Below are 23,859 nucleotides of genomic sequence, written 5' to 3' on the forward strand. Positions count from 1 at the left end.
TGGAGAAGAGCATGCGTGAGGCTCCGGTGCCCGTCAGTGGGCAGAGCGCACATCGCCCACAGTCCCCGAGAAGTTGGGGGGAGGGGTCGGCAATTGAACCGGTGCCTAGAGAAGGTGGCGCGGGGTAAACTGGGAAAGTGATGTCGTGTACTGGCTCCGCCCTTTTCCCGAGGGTGGGGGAGAACCGTATATAAGTGCAGTAGTCGCTGTGAACGTTCTTTTTCGCAACGGGTTTGCCGCCAGAACACAGGTGAGTACTGTGTGTGGCTCCTGCGGGCCTGGCCTCTTTACGGGCTATGGCCCTCGCGTGCCTTTTATTACTTACACGCCCCTGGCCGCTGTACGTGATTCTTGATCCCGAGCTTCGGGTTGGAAGTGGGTGGGAGAGGTCGAGGCCTTGCACTTAAGGAGTCCCTTCGCCTCGTGCTTGAGTCGAGGCCTGGCTTGGGCTCTGGGGCTGCCGCGTGCGAATCTGGTAGCACCTTCGCGCCTGCCCCGCTGCTTTCACTAAGTTTCTAGCCATTTAAAATTTTTGATGACCAGCTGCAACGCTTTTTTTCCGGCGAGATAATCTTATAAATGCGGACCAGGATCTGCACACTGATATTGGGGTTTTGGGGGCCGCGGGCTGCGACGGGGCTCGTGCGTCCCAGCGCACATGTTCGGCGAGGCGGGGCCTGCGAGCGCGGCCACCGAGAGTCGGACGGGGGGAGTCTCAAGCTGGCCGTCCTGCTCTGGTGCCGGGCCTCGCGCCGCGGTGTGTCGCCCCGCCCTGGTCGGCAAGCCTGGCCCGGTCGGCACCAGTTGCGTGAGCGGAAAGATGGCCGCTTCCCGGCCCTGCCGCAGGGAGCTCAAAATGGAGGACGCGGCGCCCGGGAGAGCGGGCGGGTGAGTCACCCACACAAAGGAAAAGGGCCTTTCCCTCCTCGGTCGCCGCTTCATGTGACCCCACGGAGTACCGGGCGCCGTCCAGGCACCTCGATTAGTTCTCCGAGCTTTTGGAGTACGTCTTCCTTAGGTTTGGGGGAGGGGTTTTGTGCGGTGGAGTTTCCCCACACTTGGTGGGTGGAGACTGAAGAGTTAGGCCAGCTTGGCGCTCGATGTAATTCTCCTTGGAATTTGCCCTTTTCGAATTTGGATCTTGGCTTATTCTCAAACTTCAGACAGTGGTTCAAAGTTTTTTTCTCCCATTTCAGGTGTCGTGAAAACTACCCCTAAAAGCCAAAATGGGAAAGGAAAAGACTCATATCAACATTGTCGTCATTGGACACGTAGATTCGGGCAAGTCCACCACTACTGGCCATCTGATCTACAAATGCGGTGGCATCGACAAAAGAACCATTGAAAAATTTGAGAAGGAGGCTGCTGAGGTATGTTTAATATCAGAAAGGGAAAGATGAACTAAAATGAGTTTTACCAGCAGAATCATTAAGTGGTAGTGATTTCCCCAGAACTAATGAGTGGTTTAGATCTGACCCTACTTATTAAAATAGTTTGCTTTTGGTTACTTCTGTAACCGTATTGCTAGTGAGTAGTTTCGATTTGGATATTAATAGTCAAGATCCTACTTTAAAAAGTTTGCTTTTTGGTTGCTTCTGTAACCCTATCTAAGTGACTAAAATCACTTAGGACTTGCAGTTGTAAAGTGGAAACTATGTGCCAATTAAGGGCTGGGGGCAAAGAAATTGAAGCTGGAGTTTGTGTGTTAGTAACCAAGTAACGACTCTTAATCCTTACAGATGGGAAAGGGCTCCTTCAAGTATGCCTGGGTCTTGGATAAACTGAAAGCTGAGCGGGAACGTGGTATCACCATTGATATCTCCTTGTGGAAATTTGAGACCAGCAAGTATTATGTGACTATCATTGATGCCCCAGGACACAGAGACTTCATCAAAAACATGATTACAGGGACATCTCAGGTTGGTGGGATTAATAATTCTAGGTTTTTTTTTTTTTTTTTTTTTTTTCCTGAAATGCCTGTCTTGTGCATTGGTTTTGTCCTTTGGAGAATTGACAGGGATGTCTTTGCTTTCTTTAAAGGCTGACTGTGCTGTCCTGATTGTTGCTGCTGGTGTTGGTGAATTTGAAGCTGGTATCTCCAAGAATGGGCAGACCCGAGAGCATGCTCTTCTGGCTTACACACTGGGTGTGAAACAACTAATTGTTGGTGTTAACAAAATGGATTCCACTGAGCCACCCTACAGCCAGAAGAGATATGAGGAAATTGTTAAGGAAGTCAGCACTTACATTAAGAAAATTGGCTACAACCCCGACACAGTAGCATTTGTGCCAATTTCTGGTTGGAATGGTGACAACATGCTGGAGCCAAGTGCTAACGTAAGTGGCTTTCAAGACCGTTGTTAAAAAGCTCTGGGAATGGCGATTTCATGCTTACACAAATTGGCATGGTTGTGTTTCAGATGCCTTGGTTCAAGGGATGGAAGGTCACCCGTAAGGATGGCAATGCCAGTGGAACCACGCTGCTTGAGGCTCTGGACTGCATCCTACCACCAACTCGTCCAACTGACAAGCCCTTGCGCCTGCCTCTCCAGGATGTCTACAAAATTGGTGGTAAGTTGGGTGTCAACAAAGTTGAATTTGAGTTGGTAGAGTAGTACTATCTTCCTTCATAGGTATTTAGTATGCTGTAAATATTTTTAGGTATTGGTACTGTTCCTGTTGGCCGAGTGGAGACTGGTGTTCTCAAACCCGGTATGGTGGTCACCTTTGCTCCAGTCAACGTTACAACTGAAGTAAAATCTGTCGAAATGCACCATGAAGCTTTGAGTGAAGCTCTTCCTGGGGACAATGTGGGCTTCAATGTCAAGAATGTGTCTGTCAAGGATGTTCGTCGTGGCAACGTTGCTGGTGACAGCAAAAACGACCCACCAATGGAAGCAGCTGGCTTCACTGCTCAGGTAACAATTTTTAAAGTAACATGTTCCTACCTTATTGCAGAGGCTAAAGTCATTTGAGACTTTGGATTTACACTGAACGCAAATCTTTTTTTCCAAGGTGATTATCCTGAACCATCCAGGCCAAATAAGTGCTGGCTATGCCCCTGTGTTGGATTGCCACACAGCTCACATTGCATGCAAGTTTGCTGAGCTGAAGGAAAAGATTGATCGCCGTTCTGGTAAAAAACTGGAAGATGGCCCTAAATTCTTGAAGTCTGGTGATGCTGCCATTGTTGATATGGTTCCTGGCAAGCCTATGTGTGTTGAGAGCTTCTCAGACTATCCACCTTTGGGTAAGGATGATTACTTAAACGTAAATAAGTTGTGTTAAAGATGAAAAATACAACTGTGAACAGTTTTGGTAATACTAAATTTTTTTTTTAATAGGTCGCTTTGCTGTTCGTGATATGAGGCAGACAGTTGCGGTGGGTGTCATCAAAGCAGTGGACAAGAAGGCTGCTGGAGCTGGCAAGGTCACCAAGTCTGCCCAGAAAGCTCAGAAGGCTAAATGAATATTATCCCTAATACCTGCCACCCCACTCTTAATCAGTGGTGGAAGAACGGTCTCAGAACTGTTTGTTTCAATTGGCCATTTAAGTTTAGTAGTAAAAGACTGGTTAATGATAACAATGCATCGTAAAACCTTCAGAAGGAAAGGAGAATGTTTTGTGGACCACTTTGGTTTTCTTTTTTGCGTGTGGCAGTTTTAAGTTATTAGTTTTTAAAATCAGTACTTTTTAATGGAAACAACTTGACCAAAAATTTGTCACAGAATTTTGAGACCCATTAAAAAAGTTTAATGAGAAACCTGTGTGTTCCTTTGGTCAACACTGAAACTTTCAAGTTTTACCTCACTTAGGAGAAAGACATGTAATTCTGGTTTTATGAATTTGTGGAAACTTTATGAAAATGTAGTTCTCAAGTTAACACTTCTAGGTGGAGATAAGGTTTTCCTCCCACGTACTTGGAAGGGGAAGGAATCTAAGCTATGGGAGGGCTGCTTTGATTTCCACATTGGAGAGAAATGCAGCATGTTACTGATGGCCTGTCACTAAGGAAGGCCAAATGCTGTAATAGAGTCCTTGTGTTGCATAGAAAGCTTAATGTAGTTAAACCAATGTTAAGTGAATCTTTGGAAACATGAAATAGTTTCCAAATTACAGGGATGTGCGTTTTAAAACAGGTTAAAATGACTGGGCAGTGGAAGTTGACTATTTCCCCTGACATAAGAAGTAGTTGCTAGTGCACACCCTATGTGAGTGGAGGGATCCATTTTAAAGTCAGTGGAGTTAGCTTTATGCCAGTTGGTTTCACAAGTTTTACTGAGTGCTATTCAGAATAGGAACAAGGTGCTAACAAAAAGATGGCAATTTGAAGTAGCTATAAAATTGGACAGAGCCTAATCTTAAGTTTCTTTCCTCCTACAGAGTCTAATACCTTTTATGCTTTGATTAGCAATTTGTCTGCTTGGTCACTAGCAATGAAGTGGTCATAAGCTTAACAGGTGTCAGTGATAGCCCACTTACTCCTGAATCTTAAGCATTTGTGCATTTGAAAAACTTAATGATATTCCTGCTGGGATTACAGGCATGAGCCACTATGCCTGATCTCCCAGATGTAGAAGAGTATCTAAAGGTATCTTTTCGGCTATATGAGGAAAATTTTTGGTTAAGTTTGGAGGATAGGTCAAATTAAAGGACATGCTTTTTGTTTGTGTGATGGTTTTTTTAATTGAGATGGAGTTCTTGTTGCCCAGGCTGGAATGCAATGGTGAAATATCACTGCAAGTTCTGCCTCCTAGGTTAGAGCAATTCTGCTTCAGCCTCCCAAGTAGCTGGGATTACAGGCATGTGCCTGTAATTTTGTGTTTTTAGTAGATATGAAGTTTCTCCATGTTGGTCAGGATCTCAAACTCCGACCTTAAGTGATCCCTCCGCCTCAGCCTCCTAAAGTGCTGGAATTACAGGCATGAGCCACCATGCCCGGCCAGGACATATGTTCTATAAGGACATGCTAAGTAGGAGTTAAAGCAGCACGAGAGACAAGGCCTTTGTGTTGCTCAAGGTTCAAAGGTACTTGAATTGGCTATAGACAAGTTTGTAACTTGAAATGTTAGCCTTTTCCCTCATCTAAGTCTGAATTAGATAAAATGCCTTCCCATCAACCAATTCTCTGAGGTATCAAGTCTAAATTAGATTTTTGTTCTTTAGTTTTTTTGCTATCTTCATGTTTACAAAAGTAAATTGCCTAAGATTTGCTGGATGACCGTAGAAAAGACAGGTAAGGCCTTTAATAGGTGGCCAGTAGACGCCCTCTATTGACAGCTGACAGCTGTAAGATTTACCAGTGGAGAATTCTGTTGACATGCAAGGAAGCAAGACTTAACTGAAAAAATTGTTCCACTGGAAACAGGAAAGAGTTTACTTGCATACTGAGATTAACTTCTCTGTGAAATCCAGTGTCTTAGACAACTGTGGCTTGAGCACCACCTGCTGGTATTTATTACAAACTAGCTTGCTACAGTAAATGAATTTTTTTTAAGCTTTAAGATGAAGTGGCATTTCTCTTGACAGTTACTATGTTGGAATTGGTTAAAATTTTTGGAGTGGATTTCAAAAGTGAGAACTACAGTATTTCAAGCTAGTGTTTGGCGCTTTTTGTTTAGACGGGGTTTTACTCTTGACCTGGCTAGAATGGAAGTCATGGCTAACTGCAGCCCTGACTTCTGGGCTCAAGTGATCCTCCCTGAATAGCTGGGACCACAGGTGTTTGCCACCACACCTGGCTAATTTTTGTATTTTGCCAATTACCCAGGCTGGTCAACTCCTAGGCTCAAGTGGTCTTCCTGTACTGTATCTTCCCCAGTTAAACTGATACTTACCTTTCAAATCTCAGATGTACCAGGGCCTCAGCAGTGACTCAAGGAAGAACCTATGTGCTCTTAGTGGGACACAGTTTGTTCAGACCTACTAACCTCAACCCAGTTTCAATTCTTTCTAGTGGAGAATATTGACAGCTTACATTGATAGGCCAGATTTTAGCATTGGGTTTTCGTGATCTTCGTGTTTCAAACATAGTAACTTACCATTTATCTTTTAGTGTAAAATATTTCATTTAGCTAGAACCCCTGAAATTCAAATGTGCTTTTTCTCATCTAATTATTTGCAATTAAACATTTTTATCATTTACTTTGGTACTGTTTTTAGCAGGCCCATGGATCTCAGGGTTTAGTTTGTGGGCTCTATGGGAGACAATGACAAAGATGTTGCAATAATTCTAAGTAAGGGATTTTAGAAAACGAAGCAGGCCAATTGATGGCTCATGCCTGTAATCCTACCACTTTGGGAGGCCAAGGTGGGGGAATCACAAGGTCAGGAGTTCAGACCAGCCTCACCAACATGGTGAAACCCCATCTCTACTGAAAATACAAAATTAGCCAGGTGTGGTGGCAGGTTCCTGTAGTCCCAGCTACTCAGGAGGCTGAGGCAGGAGAATCGCTTGAACCCGGGAGGCAGAGGTGGTGGTGAGCCAACATTGCACAACTGTACTCCAGCCTAGGCAACACAGCAAGACTCCGTCTCAAAGAAAAAAAAAAAGGCCAGGCACAGTTCCTTGAGTCCTAGTTCCTTGAGGCCGAGGCGAGAAGATTTGTGAAACCCCGTCTCTACTAAAAATACAAAAAAGCCAGGCATGGTAGCACATGCCTATAGTCCCAACTGAGGCAGAGGTAGGAGAATCCCTTTATCTTGGAAAGTGGGGATTGCAGTGAGCCAAGATCTTGCCAGGGCACTCCAGCCTGGGTGACAGGGCAAGACTGTCAAAAAATAATAAAAATGAGCTGGGGATGGTCATGCACACCTGTAGTCCCAAGCTTCTCTGGGGGTTTTAGGCAGGAGGATCGCTTCATCCTGGGAGGCTGAGGCTGCAGTGAGCTATGATGGTGCTACTGCACTCCAGCCTGGGCAACACAGTGAGACCCCATATCAAAAAAAAAAAGGTAAATCATAGAAAACTTTAAGCAAGGCCGGGCGCGGTGGCTCACGCCTGTAATCCCAGCACTTTGGGAGGCCGAGGCGGGCGGATCACAAGGTCAGGAGATCGAGACCACGGTGAAACCCCGTCTCTACTAAAAATACAAAAAATTAGCCGGGCGCGGTTGTGGGCGCCTGTAGTCCCAGCTACTCGGGAGGCTGAGGCAGGAGAATGGCGTGAACCCGGGAGGCGGAGCTTGCAGTGAGCCGAGATCGCGCCACTGCACTCCAGCCTGGGCGACAGAGCGAGACTCCGTCTCAGAAAAAAAAAAAAAAAAAAAACTTTAAGCAAAAATATTTGGAAGGCTCCCATACTTTAGAGATATATATATATTGTAAATATATATATATATATATATATTTTTTTTTTTTTTTTTTTTTTTTTTGAGACAGAGTCTCACTATGTTGACCAGGCTGGTTTCAACCTCCTGACCTCTAGTGAGGTGCTGGGGTTACAGGCATGAGCCACTGCACTCTGCCACATCCTTTAAAACTATGTAGTTATGCAGGCCAGTTGCGGTGGCTCATCCCTGTAATCCCAGCACTGTGGGAGGCCGAGGCAGTTGGATCACCTAAGGTCGGGAGCTTGAGACCAGCCTGGCCAACGTGGAGAAATCCCATCTCTACTAAAAATACAAAATTAGCCGGGCTTGGTGGCGCATACCTGTAATCCCAGCTACTGGGGAGGCTGAGGCAGGAGAACTACTTGAATCCAGGAGGCAGAGGTTGTGGTGACCTGAGATCGTGCCATTGCACTCCAGCCTGGGCAACAAGAGTGAAACTCCATCTCAAAAAAAAAAAAAAAGTATATAATTAATGCAAATTTCAACATGTATACAAATTACCACAATTAAAATATGGAACAGTTCCGTCACCCTGTAAAATTCACCTGTGCCCCTTCAAAAATTAAAATTTCTTTAGAGAAGAAGTCTCACTCTGTTACAGAGGCTGGAGTGCAGTGGCCTAATAGCTCTCTGAAGCCTCGAACCCCTGGGCTTAAGCGATCCTTCCACCTCAGTCTCCCAAGTAGCTACGACAACAGGCATGAGCCACTGCACCTGGCAACCTGCGCCCCTTTGTAGTCAACCTCTCTACCCCTAGCACTTGTTAGCCACTGGTTTATTTTCTATCCTCATTGCTTTTGCAGGACTGTCCTATACCTGGACTCACAGTTTATAGCATTTTGAGTCTGGCCTCTTTTTTTGAGACAGTCTCACTCTATCATGCAGGCTGGAGTGCAGTGGCGCGGTCTCAGCTCACAGGAATCTCCGTCTCCTAGGTTCAAGCATTTCTGCCTCAGCCTCCTGAGTAGCTGGGACCACAGGTGCCCACCACCACACCTGGCTAATTTTTGTATTTTCAGTAGAGACAGGATTTCACCATGTTGGTCAGGCTAGTCTCTAACTCCTGACCTCAGATGATCTGCCCGTCTTGGCCTCCTAACGTGCTGGGATTACAGGCGTGAGCCACCGCGCCCAGCCGAGTCTGGCCTCTTTAACTTAGCATGATGCATTTGAGATGTATTCATTTTGCATATATCAGTAATCTCTTCCTTTTTAATGGGTGTATGACAGTTTGTGTATTCATTCCCAGCTGAGGGGCATTTAGTTGTTTCCAGTTTTGGACAATTATTAATAAAGTTGCTATAAATGTCCACATACAGTTTTGTGTGTAATGATGTTTTTGTTTTACTTGCGTAAATAGCTAGGAAAATAATTACTAGGCTGAGTGGCAAAGTGTATGCTTTATAAGAAACTGCCGAGCTGTTTCCAAAGTGGCTGAACCAAATGGTAATTAAGAGATTAATTTTTTTGAGGAAGACAAATAGACTACATGAGTGTTAAACTGAGATTTTGTAGGTCAGTGAAGTAATTTGTTTAGAAAATATTGTGCTTACTATGTTCTAGGCACCGTTCTAGGCACTGGGGATAGAGCTATGAACAAAATGGACATAGTTATTGACCTTTGAGTTTATAGTTAGTGGGGGAGATAAAGATTCAATAAATAAAAGTAGCTAATTTTGACTTGTGGTGGTACTATGAAAGAAAAGAGAAGTACACCATGAGGGAGAAGATTAAAAGAAAGGGACATAATTTAGACTGGACAGAGAAGGTATCTGCCAGGAATACCTGAGACCTGAAGGTATTAGGAGTTAGGGGAGAATATGAAAACATTGTGTGCATACACACACACACACACACACATATATATATATATATGCACACATATATATGTGTGTGTGTGTGTGTGTGTATATATATATTTTCTTGAGACAGTCTTGCTCTGTCACTAGGCTGGAGTGCAGTGGCTTGATCTCGGCTCACTGAAACTTCCGCCTCCCAGGTTCAAGCGATTCTCCTGCCTCAGCTTCCCAAGTAGCTGGGACAGGCACACACCACCACGCCCAGCTAATTTTTGTGTTTTTAGTAGAGATGGGTTTCACCATGTTGGCCAGGATGGTCTTGATCTCTTGACCTCGTGAGCCACCCGACTTGGCCTCCCAAAGTGCTGGTATTACAGGTGTGAGCCACCACACCTGGCCCTGTATATTTTTATTTTATTTTATTTATTGTTTGACACTTTTTTGGGTTTGTTTTTTGTTTTTTTGTTTTTTTAAGACAGAGTCTCACTCTGTTGCCCAGGCTGGCATGCAGTGACGCTATATCAGCTCACTGCAACCTCCACCTCCCCAGTGCACGTGTTTCTTGTGCCTTAGGCTCCCAAGTAGCCGGGACTACAGGCGTGCGCCACCACACCCAGCTAATTTTTGTATTTAGTAGAGATGGGGTTTTATCATGTTGGCCAGGCTGGTCTCAAACTGACCTCAAGTGATCCACCTGCCTCGGCCTCCCAAAGTGCTTCCATTATAGGCGTGAGCCACCGCACCCGCCCTGTATTACTTTTTAGACATCTCAGTATTTAAGGCTTAATTCGGCCTCAGGACAATCACATAGAATCAGAAAATCTGAGAAGAAAACTTAAAAATCTTCGAATCTAACCTACTCAAATAAACTTTGAATATAGTCATTGAAATATTTAATTACTTTTTTATTTTTTTATTTTAGAAACAAGGTCTCACTAGAGTGCAGGCTAGAGTGCAGTGGCACAATCATGGCTATAGCTTACTGCAAGCTCAAACTCCTGGGCTCAAGCAATTCTGTTGCCTCAGCCTCACTAGGAGCTGGGACTACAGGTGCCATCACACCTGGCTTTTTTGGTTTTTTTTTTTTTGTAGAGAAGGGGTTTTGCTATGTTGCTCAGGCTGGTCTTTAACTCCTAGCCTCACACAATCCTGCTTCGGCTTCCCAAAGTGTTGGGATTATAGGCATGAGCCACGCACCTGACCTTGATTACCTTGATGATGTGTGTGTCATACATTGGAGGGCAGAGACACCTCTGAATTCCTCACAACCGCCATGGCAGGGGGCAGGTACCCATGTTACAGATGACAGACTGATGCATAGAGAAGTTAGTAGTGGGAAGTTTACCTTCTCCTAAATTGTCCTATTACTAGATGAATTTGGTTTTGTTTTGTTTTGTTTTGAGACAGAGTCTCATGTTGTCACCCAGACTGGAGTGCAGTGACTCGATCTTGGCTCACTATGGCCTCCACCACCTGAGTTCAAGTGATTCTCCTGCCTCAGCCTCCCAAGTAGCTAGGACTCCAGGCGTATGCCACCATGCCTGGCTAATTTTTGTATTTTTAGTACAGATGGGGTTCACCATGTTGGCCAGGCTGGTCTCGAACTCCTGACCTCAAGTGATCCACCCCCACCTCCGCCTCCCAAAGTGCTGGGATTACAGGCGTGAGCCACCACACCAGGCTGTGAATTTGTTTTCAATATTTATTTATTTTGTATTTTTTATTTTTGAGATGGAGTCTCGCTCTGCTGTCCAGGCTAGAGTGCAGTGGTGTGATCTTGGCTCACTGTAGCCTCCACCTCCTGAGTTCAAGTGATTCTCCTGCCTTAGCCTCCCGAGTAGCTGGGATTACAGGCACCAGCCATCACACCCGGCTAATTTTTGTATTTTTAGTAGAGATTGGTTTCACCATGTTGGCCAGGCTGGCTCAAACTGACCTCAACTGATCCACCCACCTTGGCCTCCCAAAATGCTGGGATTACATACCTGAGCCACCGCGCCCCGCCCTTCAATATTTATTTAAATTTGCCTGCTGGCTAACTTCTCATTACACCTAGGCTCTAGTGTAATTAAATTACTTCATTCTCTCTTTTAAAAACTTTTGCCTTTTTTCTTTTTTGTGCTTTTCATTCTCTTATCTACAAGAGCCACAATACTTGAAGACATCAGTTGATACCCCTTAGTCACATCTGAGCTAAATCTGAGCTAAACACTTTCAGTTCCTACAGCTGTTTCTTAATCTAATCTTAGGTCACATGGTTTCTAGATGCTTCCCATGCTGTTCTTCCAGACAGTTGTTTGTTTGTTTGTTTTTTTGAGAGAGAGAGAGTCTCACTCTGTTGCCCAGGCTGGAGTGCAGTGGCACGATCTCAGTTCACTGCAACCTCTGCCTTCTAGGTTCAGGCGATTCTCCTGCTTCAGCCTCCCGAGTAGCTGGGACTACAGGAGGGTGCCACCACGCCCAGCTAATTTTTTTATTTTTATTAGAGACAGGGTTTCACCACGTTGGCCAGGCTGGTCTTGAACTCCTGACCTAAAGTGATCTGCCCGTGTATGGTCTTTTTCTTACATTTATTTTGTTTCATTTTATTTATTTATTTATTTATTTATTTTGAGATGGAGTCTTCCCATCGCCCTGGCTGGAGGACAATGGTGTGATCTCAGCTCACTGCAACCTCCACCTCCCGGTTCAAGCTATTCTCCTGCCTCAGCCTCCCGAGTAGCTGGGATTACAGGTATGAGCCACCACACCCAGCTAATTTTTTGTATCTTTAGTAGAGACGGGGTTTCACCATGTTGACCAGGCTGGTCTTGAACTCCTTACCTCGTGATCTGCCTGCCTCGACCTCCCAAAGTGGTGGGATTACAGGTGTAAGCCACCATGCCTGGCTCTTACATTTATTTTGGAATAACTTTAGATACACAGAAAAGTTGCAAAGATAAGATTTTCCATATAACCCTCAACCAGTTTGCCTTCCGTTATGTTAATATCTTACATTATCATAGTATATTTGTCAAAACTAAGACACTTTTTTTTTCTAATAAAAATAATAGAGATGAGGTCTCACTATATTGTCCAGGCTGGTCTCAACTTTGAGCTCAAGCAGTCCTCCCACCTCCACCTCCCAAAGTGCTGGGTTTACAGGCATGAGCCACCACACCCAGCCTACATTGTTATGTTACTACTCTCCAGACTATTCAGATTTCACCAATTTTTCTATTCATAGCCTTTTTTCCTGTTTCAGGATCCAATTCAGGACACCATACCACTGTATGGTTAATTTTAAAAACTCCAGTGTTAGGAGTTTGCTTTATCACTGCTGTATGTTATCATCTCATTAGATAATTTTGTATCTGGAGCCTGCTATCTAGCATGAATAAGTAAAAATGTGGACTTTGTGATTTACAGATCTGATATTTATGTTTTTGTGTTTTTAAATACTAGACAAAGTAAATCTAAAGACAGAGGTCTGTGGTACTGCACTAGAGAACTGTTATTTGATTATGGTGGGCCAAGTGGTTGAAAATTCACATAACAATACTATAACATAGGCCATATTTCTTAATTTTAATCACAAGGCAGTTGTGAAAATTTTATCAAATGTTTAATAAAAACAAAGTGAAGTAGGTGATAGCTTTAAATTTACTTGCCATTTTTGGGCACACAAAAGTAATTTGCTCTGCCACTTAGAGTTATAAGGTCAAGGTGAGAGTAAATAATCTTTGTACTAGGAATTAAAAGTTTCTATTTTAGCCAGTCATGGTTTCCCTAAAAGAGTTCCTGTAGTTTTGCTTTTGTCAAACTTTACATTTAAAGCTAACTCAAAACAGATAAAAGCAACAATATGCAATGTGGATATTTCCTTTAACACAATCCCTTTTGAGACATTGTCTAAAATGTGGGTTATTGCTTGTACAAAGCCAAACAGACCTAAGTCAAAAGTAAGCAGTTTCATGTATTCCAGTGAAAAAAGCATATAGAAGATTGTGTGGTTTTAGAGGTCAAATGCCAGATGGCTAATACCAAATGAAAAACATAAATATCAAATGAAAAAACATAAATAAAACTTGGTTATATTTTCAGTAAAATCATGCGATTGAGGGAATATCCTAGTTGGTGTTGGAGTAAACTAGGGTTACCATGTAAGCGATTTGAGTTTGAGTTCTAGTGCTGTCTGGAGACATGCAAACTGAGGAACTGGTTCTCAGCCTTCTGGTGAGGGCATCTGCAACATTTTCTGAGGCCTGGATTGTAACCATATGGGTTTAACAGTGAAGCTATATTGGTGCAACAAAAGAAGAACCTCATGGAGCATTGTCCCCCACTTTAGCCGTGCTCATACCTTCCTGATTGGCTCTTTGGACTTCCCTGTTGAGTCTCTTGCAGGATTCTATATATAACTGGCAACTCAGTAAACTTCTGATGAGAAATGAGGTGATTTTTATTCAGTTATGGTTGGGTACAAAGAATGTTTTCTCATAGCTATCTTTATGGTGAGGTTAGGGATACATTTCTTAGAACTCAATTTCTCATTTCGTATAACTGCTCATCAGTATTTTTCTTCAGAGCTATAATTAATACCTCTGAATTTTGAGTTAAACGGCCCTCGTTGAGGTTGTTTGTTATGAAATTGGAAATGCAGAAAATTCAAGCAGTTTTCTTAAATTACTTGAAACACCACATACACATAGCACAGTCTGGTCTTGTGTCAAAATACAGTATATTCTATAAGTATTTCTTTTTAAATTTAGGCAGTTTTTTTTTTTATGTATCTTAATTTACTGTTTTAAATTTGGATTGCCCATGTTTTAAAAGGATGTAGACCAACTCTAAAAGATAATTCTAAAAGCAACCAACATAATTAAAGACTAAAAATGACTTAATTACAAGCCACTGGACTAAAAAATAGTTGTTTAGCCTAGCAAATTCTAAGAAATTATTATTGTCTTCAGATATAGGAAAAGTATTTTAAGTCTGCAGAGGGTGCTGTTTAAGTGAAATTCACACTCTCTGAATTCCCCTACAGCCTCCAAACTCTGTGATAACCTTTGAAATAGAGTGAGTGCCATAATGGCTAATTAAGCATGGCAACTCCATAAATGCTTAACCTGAAATATGTTACAAAGGGTGGGATTGGGAACTGAAGTTTAAGAGAAACAGACTTCTAGATTGTTCAAAAGGAATGGAGAAACTTAATCCCGTAGAGAACCTCTGGTTCCTAGGAGGGAAAAACCCACTTAAAGTAGGAGAAAGGTGTTGTGAAGTCAGAAGATCTGAGATCTATGGTCAACAGCAACTTGACCTTAGACTTTAATTATATCACCTCGCAAGGCTAAGTTATATCTATAAAACTGGAGCATAGGAAGAGATCAGTAAGACTTCAAGTTTTAAAAAACTTTTTAGAAAAATTCTTACTCTGAGGAATATACAGATTCTAATCCTGTTGGGGTTTTCCTGTCAGAAAGTAGTGCTATTCAAACAGATTGTGTTTTTTCAAACTTTTGACTGTGATCCACAGTAAGAAACATATTTTCATTTATTTTTTAGAGACTGGGTCTTGCTCTGTTGCCTAGGCTGGAGTACAGTGGTATGATCACAGCTCACTGCAGCCTCGAACTCCTGAGCTCAAGTGATCCACTTTGGCCTTCCAAAGTGCTGGGATTACAGGTGTGAGACACCATACCTGGCCTGAAATACATTTTATATTGCAGCACAATACAAACACACACACTGTATTTCATTGCATCTAAGATTTTTTCAGTCACAAATGCTGCCAGTTATAACTGTCAGATGCCATTAATTGTAAGACATACTCCAACTTAGAGATACTAAAATATGGAAAGATGTGCATCTTAAAATAGGCCAAGCGCAGTGGCTCACACCTGTAATCCCGGGGGTGATCCACTCACTTTGGGAAGCCAAGGTGGGTGGATCACCTGAGGTCAGAAGTTCGAGACCAGCCTGGCCAACTTTGTGAAACCCCGTCTCTACTAAAAATACAAAAATTAGCTGGGCATTGTGGATTACAGCCATGTGCCTGTAATCCCAGCTACTCAGGAGGCTGACGCAGGAGAAATGCTTGAACCCAGGAGACGGAGGTTGCAGTGAGCTAAGACCACACCACTGTACTCCAGCCTGGGTGATAAAGCAAGACACCATCTCAAAAAAAAAAAAAAAAAAAAAATGTGAATTCAGCTTTCCGCACAATCAAACTGCTCTGGTACTTCAACGAAACAGATTATTTGTTTGTATTCTGGATTCCTGAGCCCGCACACACTGTTACATTAATTGCAGTCTAGTTTCTGCCAAAAGTAGCTGTGACAATGGATATTTATGGAGGCAAGCCAATGGTTCTCACAGTTGGCTGGGCATCAGAATAGCTTATAGAGCTTGTTAAACATAAATGTCAAGCCCTTCCCAACTGAATCAGAATTGTTTATGGTAAAGCTTGACCATCTACACTTTTAGCAAGCTCTGTTGGAATTCTGATGTCCAGCCGGGTTTGAGAATCAGTGCTCAGGGCTTGTCAATCATACATTCCCTTAGTGTTTTCTAAATAACAGCTTTATTGATATCTGTCACATACAATAAAATTCACTTATTTTTTTGGAGACAGAGTCATACACTGTTGCAGGTGTCATTCACTGCAGCCTCAACCTCCTAGGCTCAAGCCATCCTCCCACCTCAGTCTCCTGAGAAGCTGGGACTACAGGTGCAAGCCACCAAGCCCAGCTGATTTCTTAATTTTTTTGTAGAGATGGGGTCTCACTACGTTGCTCAGGCTGGTCTTGAACTCCGTCTCAAAAAAGAAAAAAAAAAAGGGTCCTTTAAAAAAATTTTTTTTTCTTTGATAAGAAGTGCCCTTTTAGGCCGGGCACGGTGGCTCACTCCTGTAATTTCAGCACTTTGGGAGGCCAAGGTGGGAGGATCACCTGAGGTCGGGAGTTTGAGACCAGCCTGACCAACATGGAGAAACCCTGTCTCTACCAAAAATACAAAATTAGCCAGGCATGGTGGCGCATGCCTATAATCCCAGCTACTCGGGAGGCTGAGGCAGGAGAATTGCCTGAACCTGGGAAGCAGAGGTTGCGGTGAGCTGAGATCACGCCATTGCACTCCAGCCTGGGCAACAAGAGCAAAACTTCGTCTCAAAAAAAAAAAAAGGCCCTTTTTTTTTGACGTGAAGTCTCACTCTCTCACCCAGGCTGAAGTGCAGTGGCATGATCTCGGCTCACTGCAACCTCCACCTCCCAGGTCAAGTGATTCTCCTGCCTCAGCCTCCAAAGTAGCTGGGATTACAGGCACGTGCCACTACACACTACTAATTTTTGTATTTTTGGTAGAGACGGGGTTTCACCATGTTGGCCAAGCTGGTCTTGAACTCCTGACCTTGTGATCCGCCCACCTCGGCCTCCCAAAGTGCTGGGATTACAGGCATGAGCCACCAGGCCCAGCCAAGAAGTTCCCTTTTTAAGGGCAAAGAAGCCACCCAGAAGAGCCCTTTACAATCCATTAGGTCAGTTAATACCCCAGCCTCAGGCCTAGAGCAAACGCTGGGGGACTGCAATGACCAAGACTGGTTTAAACTAATGAAGATTTAGCTTCTGGGACTACAGGGGTAAGAGAATGAACAAAATCCAAACTCTTTTGACAAGGAAGAGGGTAGAGGACAGATATGATTATTGGGAAGACAACCAGCAGTATTCGTCATAAGCAAACTACTTATAATCTCCAAGTCTTGTTTCCTTCCCTTGTTTCCTAGAATGGGAACAGCTTTATCATGTGGTTAAATGCAATATCACATTTAAAGCACTTCACGTATGGCACACTAAACATTTATTAGGTAGTAGTTAATTTTGCCTTTATAAAATCTCTAATGAAGGTATTGTTTTCCTTAAAGGGTCATGTGATACATTTAGTGATATGAAAAAATTTTCTCCTGGTCCCTTTGAGCCAGAAATAACGTTAGTGCCAGGAAGCTCAAAGTTGGAATTTGACATTTAAGTGTAATCTGCCTTTTCCTCAGCTGATCTTTAAACTATTCCATTTCATTTTAAAATGTCTCAGCTAGGCCGGGCGCGGTGGCTCACGCCTGTAATCCCAGCACTTTGGGAGGCTGAGACGGGCGGATCACGAGGTCAGGAGATCGAGACCATCCTGGCTAACACGGTGAAACCCCGTCTCTACTAAAAAATACAAAAAACTAGCCGGGCGAGGTGGCGGGCGCCTATAGTCCCAGCTACTCGGGAGGCTGAGGCAGGAGAATGGCGTGAACCCGGGAGGCAGAGCTTGCAGTGAGCTGAGATCCGGCCACTGCACTCCAGCCTGGGTGACAGAGCGAGACTCCATCTCAAAAAAAAAAAAAAAAAAAAAATGTCTCAGCTATGTTTTTAGAAACAGGCAGAGGATAAATTATCAACAAATAAATGAAATATATTTGGGGGACCGAGATATACATACACAAATTAATCATCTGCCTTTAAATTTTTTATTATGCATATATTATTTTATAATTATATGTAACATACATACATACACACACACACATATATACCTTTGTTTGTTTTCAGTTTTGCTATGTTGCCCAGGCTGGCCTCGAACTCCTAGACTTAGTTGATCCTCCTGCTTCACCCTTCCAAGTAGCTGGGACCACAGGTGCACACCACCATGCTTAGCTTCAAATGGCTTTTTTAAAAGATTGTATCTGGTGTGGTGACTCAAGCCTATAATCCCAGCACTTTGGGAGGCTGAGGCAGGATCGCTTCAGTCCAGGAGTTTGAGACCAGCCTGGGCAACATAGCAAGACTCTGTCTCTACAAAAATAAAAATTAATTGGGCATGGCGGTGCATACCTATAGTCCCAGCTACTTGGGAGACTGAGGTGGGAAGATTCTTTGAACCCTGGAGGTCAAGACTGCAGTAAGCCATGATCGCACCACTGCACTCATCTTGGGAGACAGAGTGAAACCCTGTCTGGAAAAAAAAAAAAAGTGATAAGGCTGGGTGTGGTGGCTCACGCCTGTAATCCCAGCACTTTGGGGGCAGCGGTGTGTGGATCACCTGAAGTAGGGAGTTCGAGACCAGCCTGACCAACATGGAGAAACCCCATCTCTACTAAAAATACAAAATTATCCAGGTGTGGTGGCGCATGCCTGTAATCCCAGCTACTCAGGAGACTGAGGCAGGAGAATTGCTTGAACCCAGGAGGCAGAGGTTGCGGTGACCTGATATTGCACCATTGCACTCCAGCCTGGGCAACAAGAGTGAAACTCCATCTCAAAAAAAAAAAAAAAAAAAAAAAAAAAAGTGATAAAACACTGTATTAGTTCGTTTTCACGCGCTGATAAAGACATACCTGAAACTGGGAACAAAAAGAGGTTTAATTGGACTTAAAGTTCCACCTGGCTGGGGAAGCCTCAGAATCTTGGCAGGAGGCAAAAGGCACTTCTTACATGAGAAGCAAGAGAAAATAAGGAAGAAGCAAAATCGGAAGCCCCTGATAAACGCATCAGATCTTGTGAGACTTATTCACTATCACAAGAAAGCATGGTAAAGACCGGCCCCCTGATTCAATTACCTCCCTGTGAGTCCCTCCCACAACACGTGGGAATTCTGAGAGATACAATTCAAGCTGAGATTTGGGTAGGGACACAACCAAACCATATCAAACAAAGAACATAAACATTTCCATCTTGGCCGTGCGGGGTGGCTCACGCCTGTAATCCCAGCACTTTGGGAGGCTGAGCGGGGTGGATCATGAGGTCAAGAGATCAAGACCATCTGGCTAACATGGTGAAACCCCATCTCTACTAAAAATACAAAAAATTAGATGGGCGTGGTGGTGCTCGCCTGTAGTCTCGGCTACTCGGGAGGCTGAGGCAGGAGAATTGCTTTAACCTGGAAGGCGGAGGTTGCAGTGAGCCGAGATAACGCCACTGCACTCCAGCCTAGGTGACAGAGCGAGACTCCGTCGCAAGAAAAAAAAAAAAGAAAAAGAAAAATTCCATCTTAACCATCTGTAAATGAACAGTTCATTGGCATTTAAAATATTCAAATTGTTGTACAACCATCACCATCAACCATCTCCAGAACTCTTTTCATCTTGCAAAACTGAAATTCTGGGTTAGGCGTGGTGGCTCACACCTGTAATCCCAGCACTTTGGGAGGCTGAAGTGGGCAGATCACAAGGTCAGGAGTTCGAGACTAGCCTGGACAACATGTGAAACCCTGTCTCTATTAAAAATACAAAAATTAGCTGGGCGTGGTGGCGGGCACCTGTAATCCCAAATACTCGAGAGACTGAGGCAGAAGAATCATTTGAACCCAGGAGGCGGAGGTTGCAGTGAACCAAGATCACACCATTGCACTCCAGCCGGGGTGATGGTGCGAGGCTCCATCTCAAAAAAACAAAAACAAAAACAAAACAAAAAAACTGAAATTCTGTACCCACTAAAGAATAATTTCCTGTTTTTCCCTCCCCCATCCCCTGGTAACCATTTTTACTGTCTCTATGAATTCGAGTGCTCCAGGTAACTCTTATAAAGGGAATCATACAGTATTTGTCTTTTTGTGACTGGCTGATTTCACTTAACATAACTTTTTCAAGGTTTATCCATGTTGTAGCATGTATATGAATTTCCTTCCCTTTTAAGGCTGTATAATATTCCATTTTATGTATATGCCATATTTTGTTTCTCCTTTCATTCATTGGCGGATACTTGGGTTACTTCCAGCTTTTGGCTCTTGTGAATTAATGCTACTTTGAACATGAGTGTACAAATTTTTTTCTTTTTTTTTTTTTTTGAGACAGAGTCTTGCTCTGTCACCCAGGCTGGAGTGCAGTGACTTGATCTCAGCTCACTTCCATCTCCCAGGTTCAAGTGATTCTCGTGCCTCACTCGCCTGAGTAACTGGGATTACAGGCGCACGCCACCATGCCCAGCTAACTTCTATATTTTAATAGAGATGGGGTTTCAACATGTTGGTCAGGCTGGTCTCAAACTCCTATCCTCAAGTGATCTGACCGTGCTGACAGATCTGTAATCCCAAAATGCTGGAATTACACATGTGAACAACTGTATCCGGGCTTTTTTTTAGGCAGGGTCTCACTCTGTTGCCCAGGCTGGAGTGCAGTGGCATGCTATCAACTCACTGCAGCCTCAAACTCCCCGGCTCAAGTGATTCTCCTGCCTCAGCCCCGAAGTTGCTGGAAAAACAGGTACGTGCCACCATGCTTGGCTAATTTTTGTATTTTTGGTAAAGATGGGGTTTCACCATGTTGCCTAGGCTGGTCTTGAACTTCTGAGCTGAAGTGATCTGCCTGGCCTCCCAAAGTGCTGGGATTACAGGCGTGAGCCACCGTGCCTGGCCTGTCACAAATATTTTAATCTCATTTAATTATTCATTTGAGTATTAGTAATACCATTTCTTGCCTTTAGTAGTATTCATTAATCTATTTAAAAAGCATGAGCATCTACAACTGTGATGTTGCTTACATTTATAAGGCTTATATCTTGTTAAGGTAGACAGATATTAACATTAAGGTAGGGCCAGGCACATGGTGGCTCATGCCTATAATCTCACCTACACAGGAGGCTGAAGAGGGAGGATTACTTGAGCCCAGGACTTTGAGACCGCCTGGGCAACATAGTAAGACCCCATGTCTACAAAAACTTAAAAATTAGCCATGCATGGTGGTGCACACCTGTAGTCCCAGCTACTTGGAGGGCTGAGGTGGGAGAATAGCTTGAGCCAGGGAGCTTGAGGCTGCAGTGAGCTGTAATCATGCATTCCAGCTGGGGTGGCAGAGTGAGATCTTGTCTTTAAATAAAAACATAAAATAAAAACATTAAGGTAGAATGATATAAGTAAAATAATAGAAGTATTGTGGAGAGGGAGTGTAAGAGGAACAGTTAATTTTCACTGTGTGCATTCCAGTGTTAAGTGGCTCTTCCAGATCAGAATAAACGCCTAGTCTCTGTTGGCTTTCCTGATACTCCTGACCACTTCTTCTGGACAGGGCATTCTTCTAGGAGTTGAAATTTCTGAAGTGGAAAAGCCATGGCTATTCCAATCTAGGTTGAAACTAAAAAAATGACAAAATACTTTTAAAACCATCAGTAATAAAATTTAAGCTCTTGGCTATAAAGGAACTTCATTTTCAAGGCCATAATGATTTAATTTAGCATAGGTTCATATCTTCATCCTTCATCCTTCCTCCCCCAGTAATTTTACAAATGCTTAGTGTTTCTTAGCCATTTCTTATTTTTTGGTGTTCCTGTTGAATTGAAAAAATACCTGGCTCTTTTAACTGCTAGGCAGTCTGGTCTGTGGTGAATAGAGGAAGTCACAAGTACGGCGAGCTTTCGTTGGCAGCTGATTATTGTCAGTGATGGGATTTCTATGAAGTAACTATATTGAGTAAGGTTACATTTTTAGCTGATTTCTTCCTAGGGCATCATATTCTGTAGCACTTCTGGCTAGCAGCACGAGAGGGTAGGCTGTTTTGACATATTAAGTGATGTAATTTTGTTTAACATACAAACATTATGGATTTAAAGAGGTTTCAGGCCAGGTGTGGTGGCTCATGCCTGTAATCCAAGCACTTTGGGAGGCCAAGGCAAGAGGATCACTTGAGGCCAGAAGTTCAAGATCACCCTGGGCAACATAGTGAGACTTCACTCCTACAAAAATTTTTTTTAAAACTTAGCCAGGCATGGTGGCATGTGCCTGTAGTCCCACCTACTTGGGAGGCTGAGGCATAAGGATCAATTGAGCCCAGCAGATCAAGGCTGCAGTGAGCTATGATTGTACCACTGCACTACAGCCTGGGCAACAGAGTGAGACCCTGTCTCTAAAAAATAAAATGAAGAAGTTCAGGCCAGGCATGGTGGCTCAAGCCTGTAATCCCAGCACTTTGGGAGGCCGAGACGGGCGGATCACGAGGTCAGGAGATCGAGACCATCCTGGCTAACAGGGTGAAACCCCGTCTCTACTAAAAAAGTACAAAAAACTAGCCGGGCGAGGTGGCGGGCACCTGTAGTCCCAGCTACTCAGGAGGCTGAGGCTGGAGAATGGCATAAACCCGGGAGGTGGAGCTTGCAATGAGCTGAGATCCGGCCACTGCACTCCAGCCTGGGCGACAGAGCAACTCCGTCTCAAAAAAAAAAAAAAAAAAAAAGAAGTTCACATCCTAAAGCAAATCATAGAATCTAAAATACATATTTTCCATGAAACATTTTTCAGTGAGAGTTACTATTGTAATGGAATAGCATTACAAACCTTCATCACAAAGAAACTTTAAAGTTTCTTTATATGTGTAGTGTCACTAGCCCCAAATTGTAGCTGTCAAGAACCTCCCAAAGCATTTGAACTTCCTGTTTATTTATTTATTTTTGAGACAGAGTCTTACTCTGTCACAGGCTGGAGTGCACTGGCACTCTGGCTCACTGCACTCCAGTGCAGAGCCACTTGGCTCACTGCAGCCTCTGCCTCCTGAGTTCAAGTGATTCTTTTGCCTCAGCCTCCCAAGTAGCTGGGACTACAGGCGCATGCCAACACACCCAGCTAATTTTTGTACTTTTAGTAGAGATGGGGTTTCACCATGTTGGGCAGGATGATCTCGATCTCCTGACCTCATGATCTGCCTGCCTCAGCCTCCCAAGGTGCTGGGATTAAAGGCATGAGCCACCGCGCCCAGCTACTTCCCGTTTCCTTAAGATAAATTTTTGTTATATTCTATTCAAAAGGCGCTCCCTTCGTTGCTTTTACTCTTGTATTTAATCAGAAAAAAAAGTTTAGAAACAATGAATTTCATTATTTTGCTAAATAGGTAGCACAAAAACACAAAATATCTTCTTTTCTTTTCCTTTTTTTTTTGAGATGGAGTCTCACTCTGTCACCCAGGCTAGAGTGCAGTGGCACAATCTCAGCTCACTGCAACCTCTGCCTCCCAGGTTCAAGCAATTCTCCTGCCTCAGCCTCCTGAGTAGCTGGGACTACAGGCTTGCGCCACCACGCCCAGCTCATTTTTGTATTTTTAGTAGAGATGGGGTTTTGCCATGTTGGCCAGGCTGGTCTTGAACTCCTGACTTCAGGTGATCCACCCCCCTCAGCCTCCCAAAGTGCTGGGATTACAGGCGTGAGCTGCTGCACACAGCCTCTTTTCAAAATATATATACAATGTGGTATTGTAATTAATATTGTCTCTGTAATAAGAATTTTGCCCAGGAGTAGCTATGACTAAAAGTTTCCACCTTTTGAAATTACTAAATCAAGTATTAAAAAGAATTCATCATTGCTAAATTATCCAGCATTACAAATACTTTTTACTTGTTACTGATCTTATTGCTTTCTGGAAAGACTAAAATTAGATAAAATAAACCCATGAAAACTAAGCTACATCCAAGTGGCCATATGCAATTATAGTAACAAGATACTTGGTTGCCTCAAACCCATAATCAGGCTTAACATACATATCTGTAGCCAAAGTGACTTTGGGGCCCTCAGAACTCTTCTGAGTACCTGCTTTGGCCTGAAGCTGACATGGGAGCTTCTCCCTAGGCTGACACCAGAGATCCGAGTTGGAATTCCAGAGACAAGCAGGGCTGTCTGGCCCATTTGGCTGTATTTATCCCTTAGTCTATTCAGAATGGTTGAGGTATCTGAGGTATCTGAGTCAAAAGACCCAGCTGATTATCCCACTCTAATCCCTGTGTCGGCATACCAC

General features: G+C 43.5%; 1 protein-coding gene across 2 annotated transcripts; it reads left to right on the forward strand.

The window, feature by feature from the left end:
• The first annotated feature begins 104 nt into the window (after nucleotides 1-104).
• Nucleotides 105-3,764, forward strand: LOC105479551 (eukaryotic translation elongation factor 1 alpha 1). Of its 2 annotated transcripts, none has more exons than XM_071096847.1 (8): nucleotides 105-250; nucleotides 1,197-1,370; nucleotides 1,740-1,919; nucleotides 2,041-2,337; nucleotides 2,421-2,571; nucleotides 2,662-2,918; nucleotides 3,016-3,250; nucleotides 3,345-3,764. In XM_071096847.1, exons 2-8 carry the CDS (start codon nucleotides 1,227-1,229, stop codon nucleotides 3,467-3,469), a joined length of 1,389 nt encoding a protein of 462 aa, XP_070952948.1. In that variant the 5' UTR covers nucleotides 105-250; nucleotides 1,197-1,226; the 3' UTR covers nucleotides 3,470-3,764. The 2 variants fall into 2 exon arrangements, with proteins under 2 accessions (XP_070952948.1, XP_070952949.1); XM_071096848.1 differs by lacking the exon at nucleotides 105-250 and adding an exon at nucleotides 868-888.
• Nucleotides 3,765-23,859: the final 20,095 nt, after the last annotated feature.

Source organism: Macaca nemestrina, chromosome 5, assembly GCF_043159975.1.
Source record: "Macaca nemestrina isolate mMacNem1 chromosome 5, mMacNem.hap1, whole genome shotgun sequence".
NCBI classification, from domain to species: Eukaryota; Metazoa; Chordata; class Mammalia; order Primates; family Cercopithecidae; genus Macaca; species Macaca nemestrina.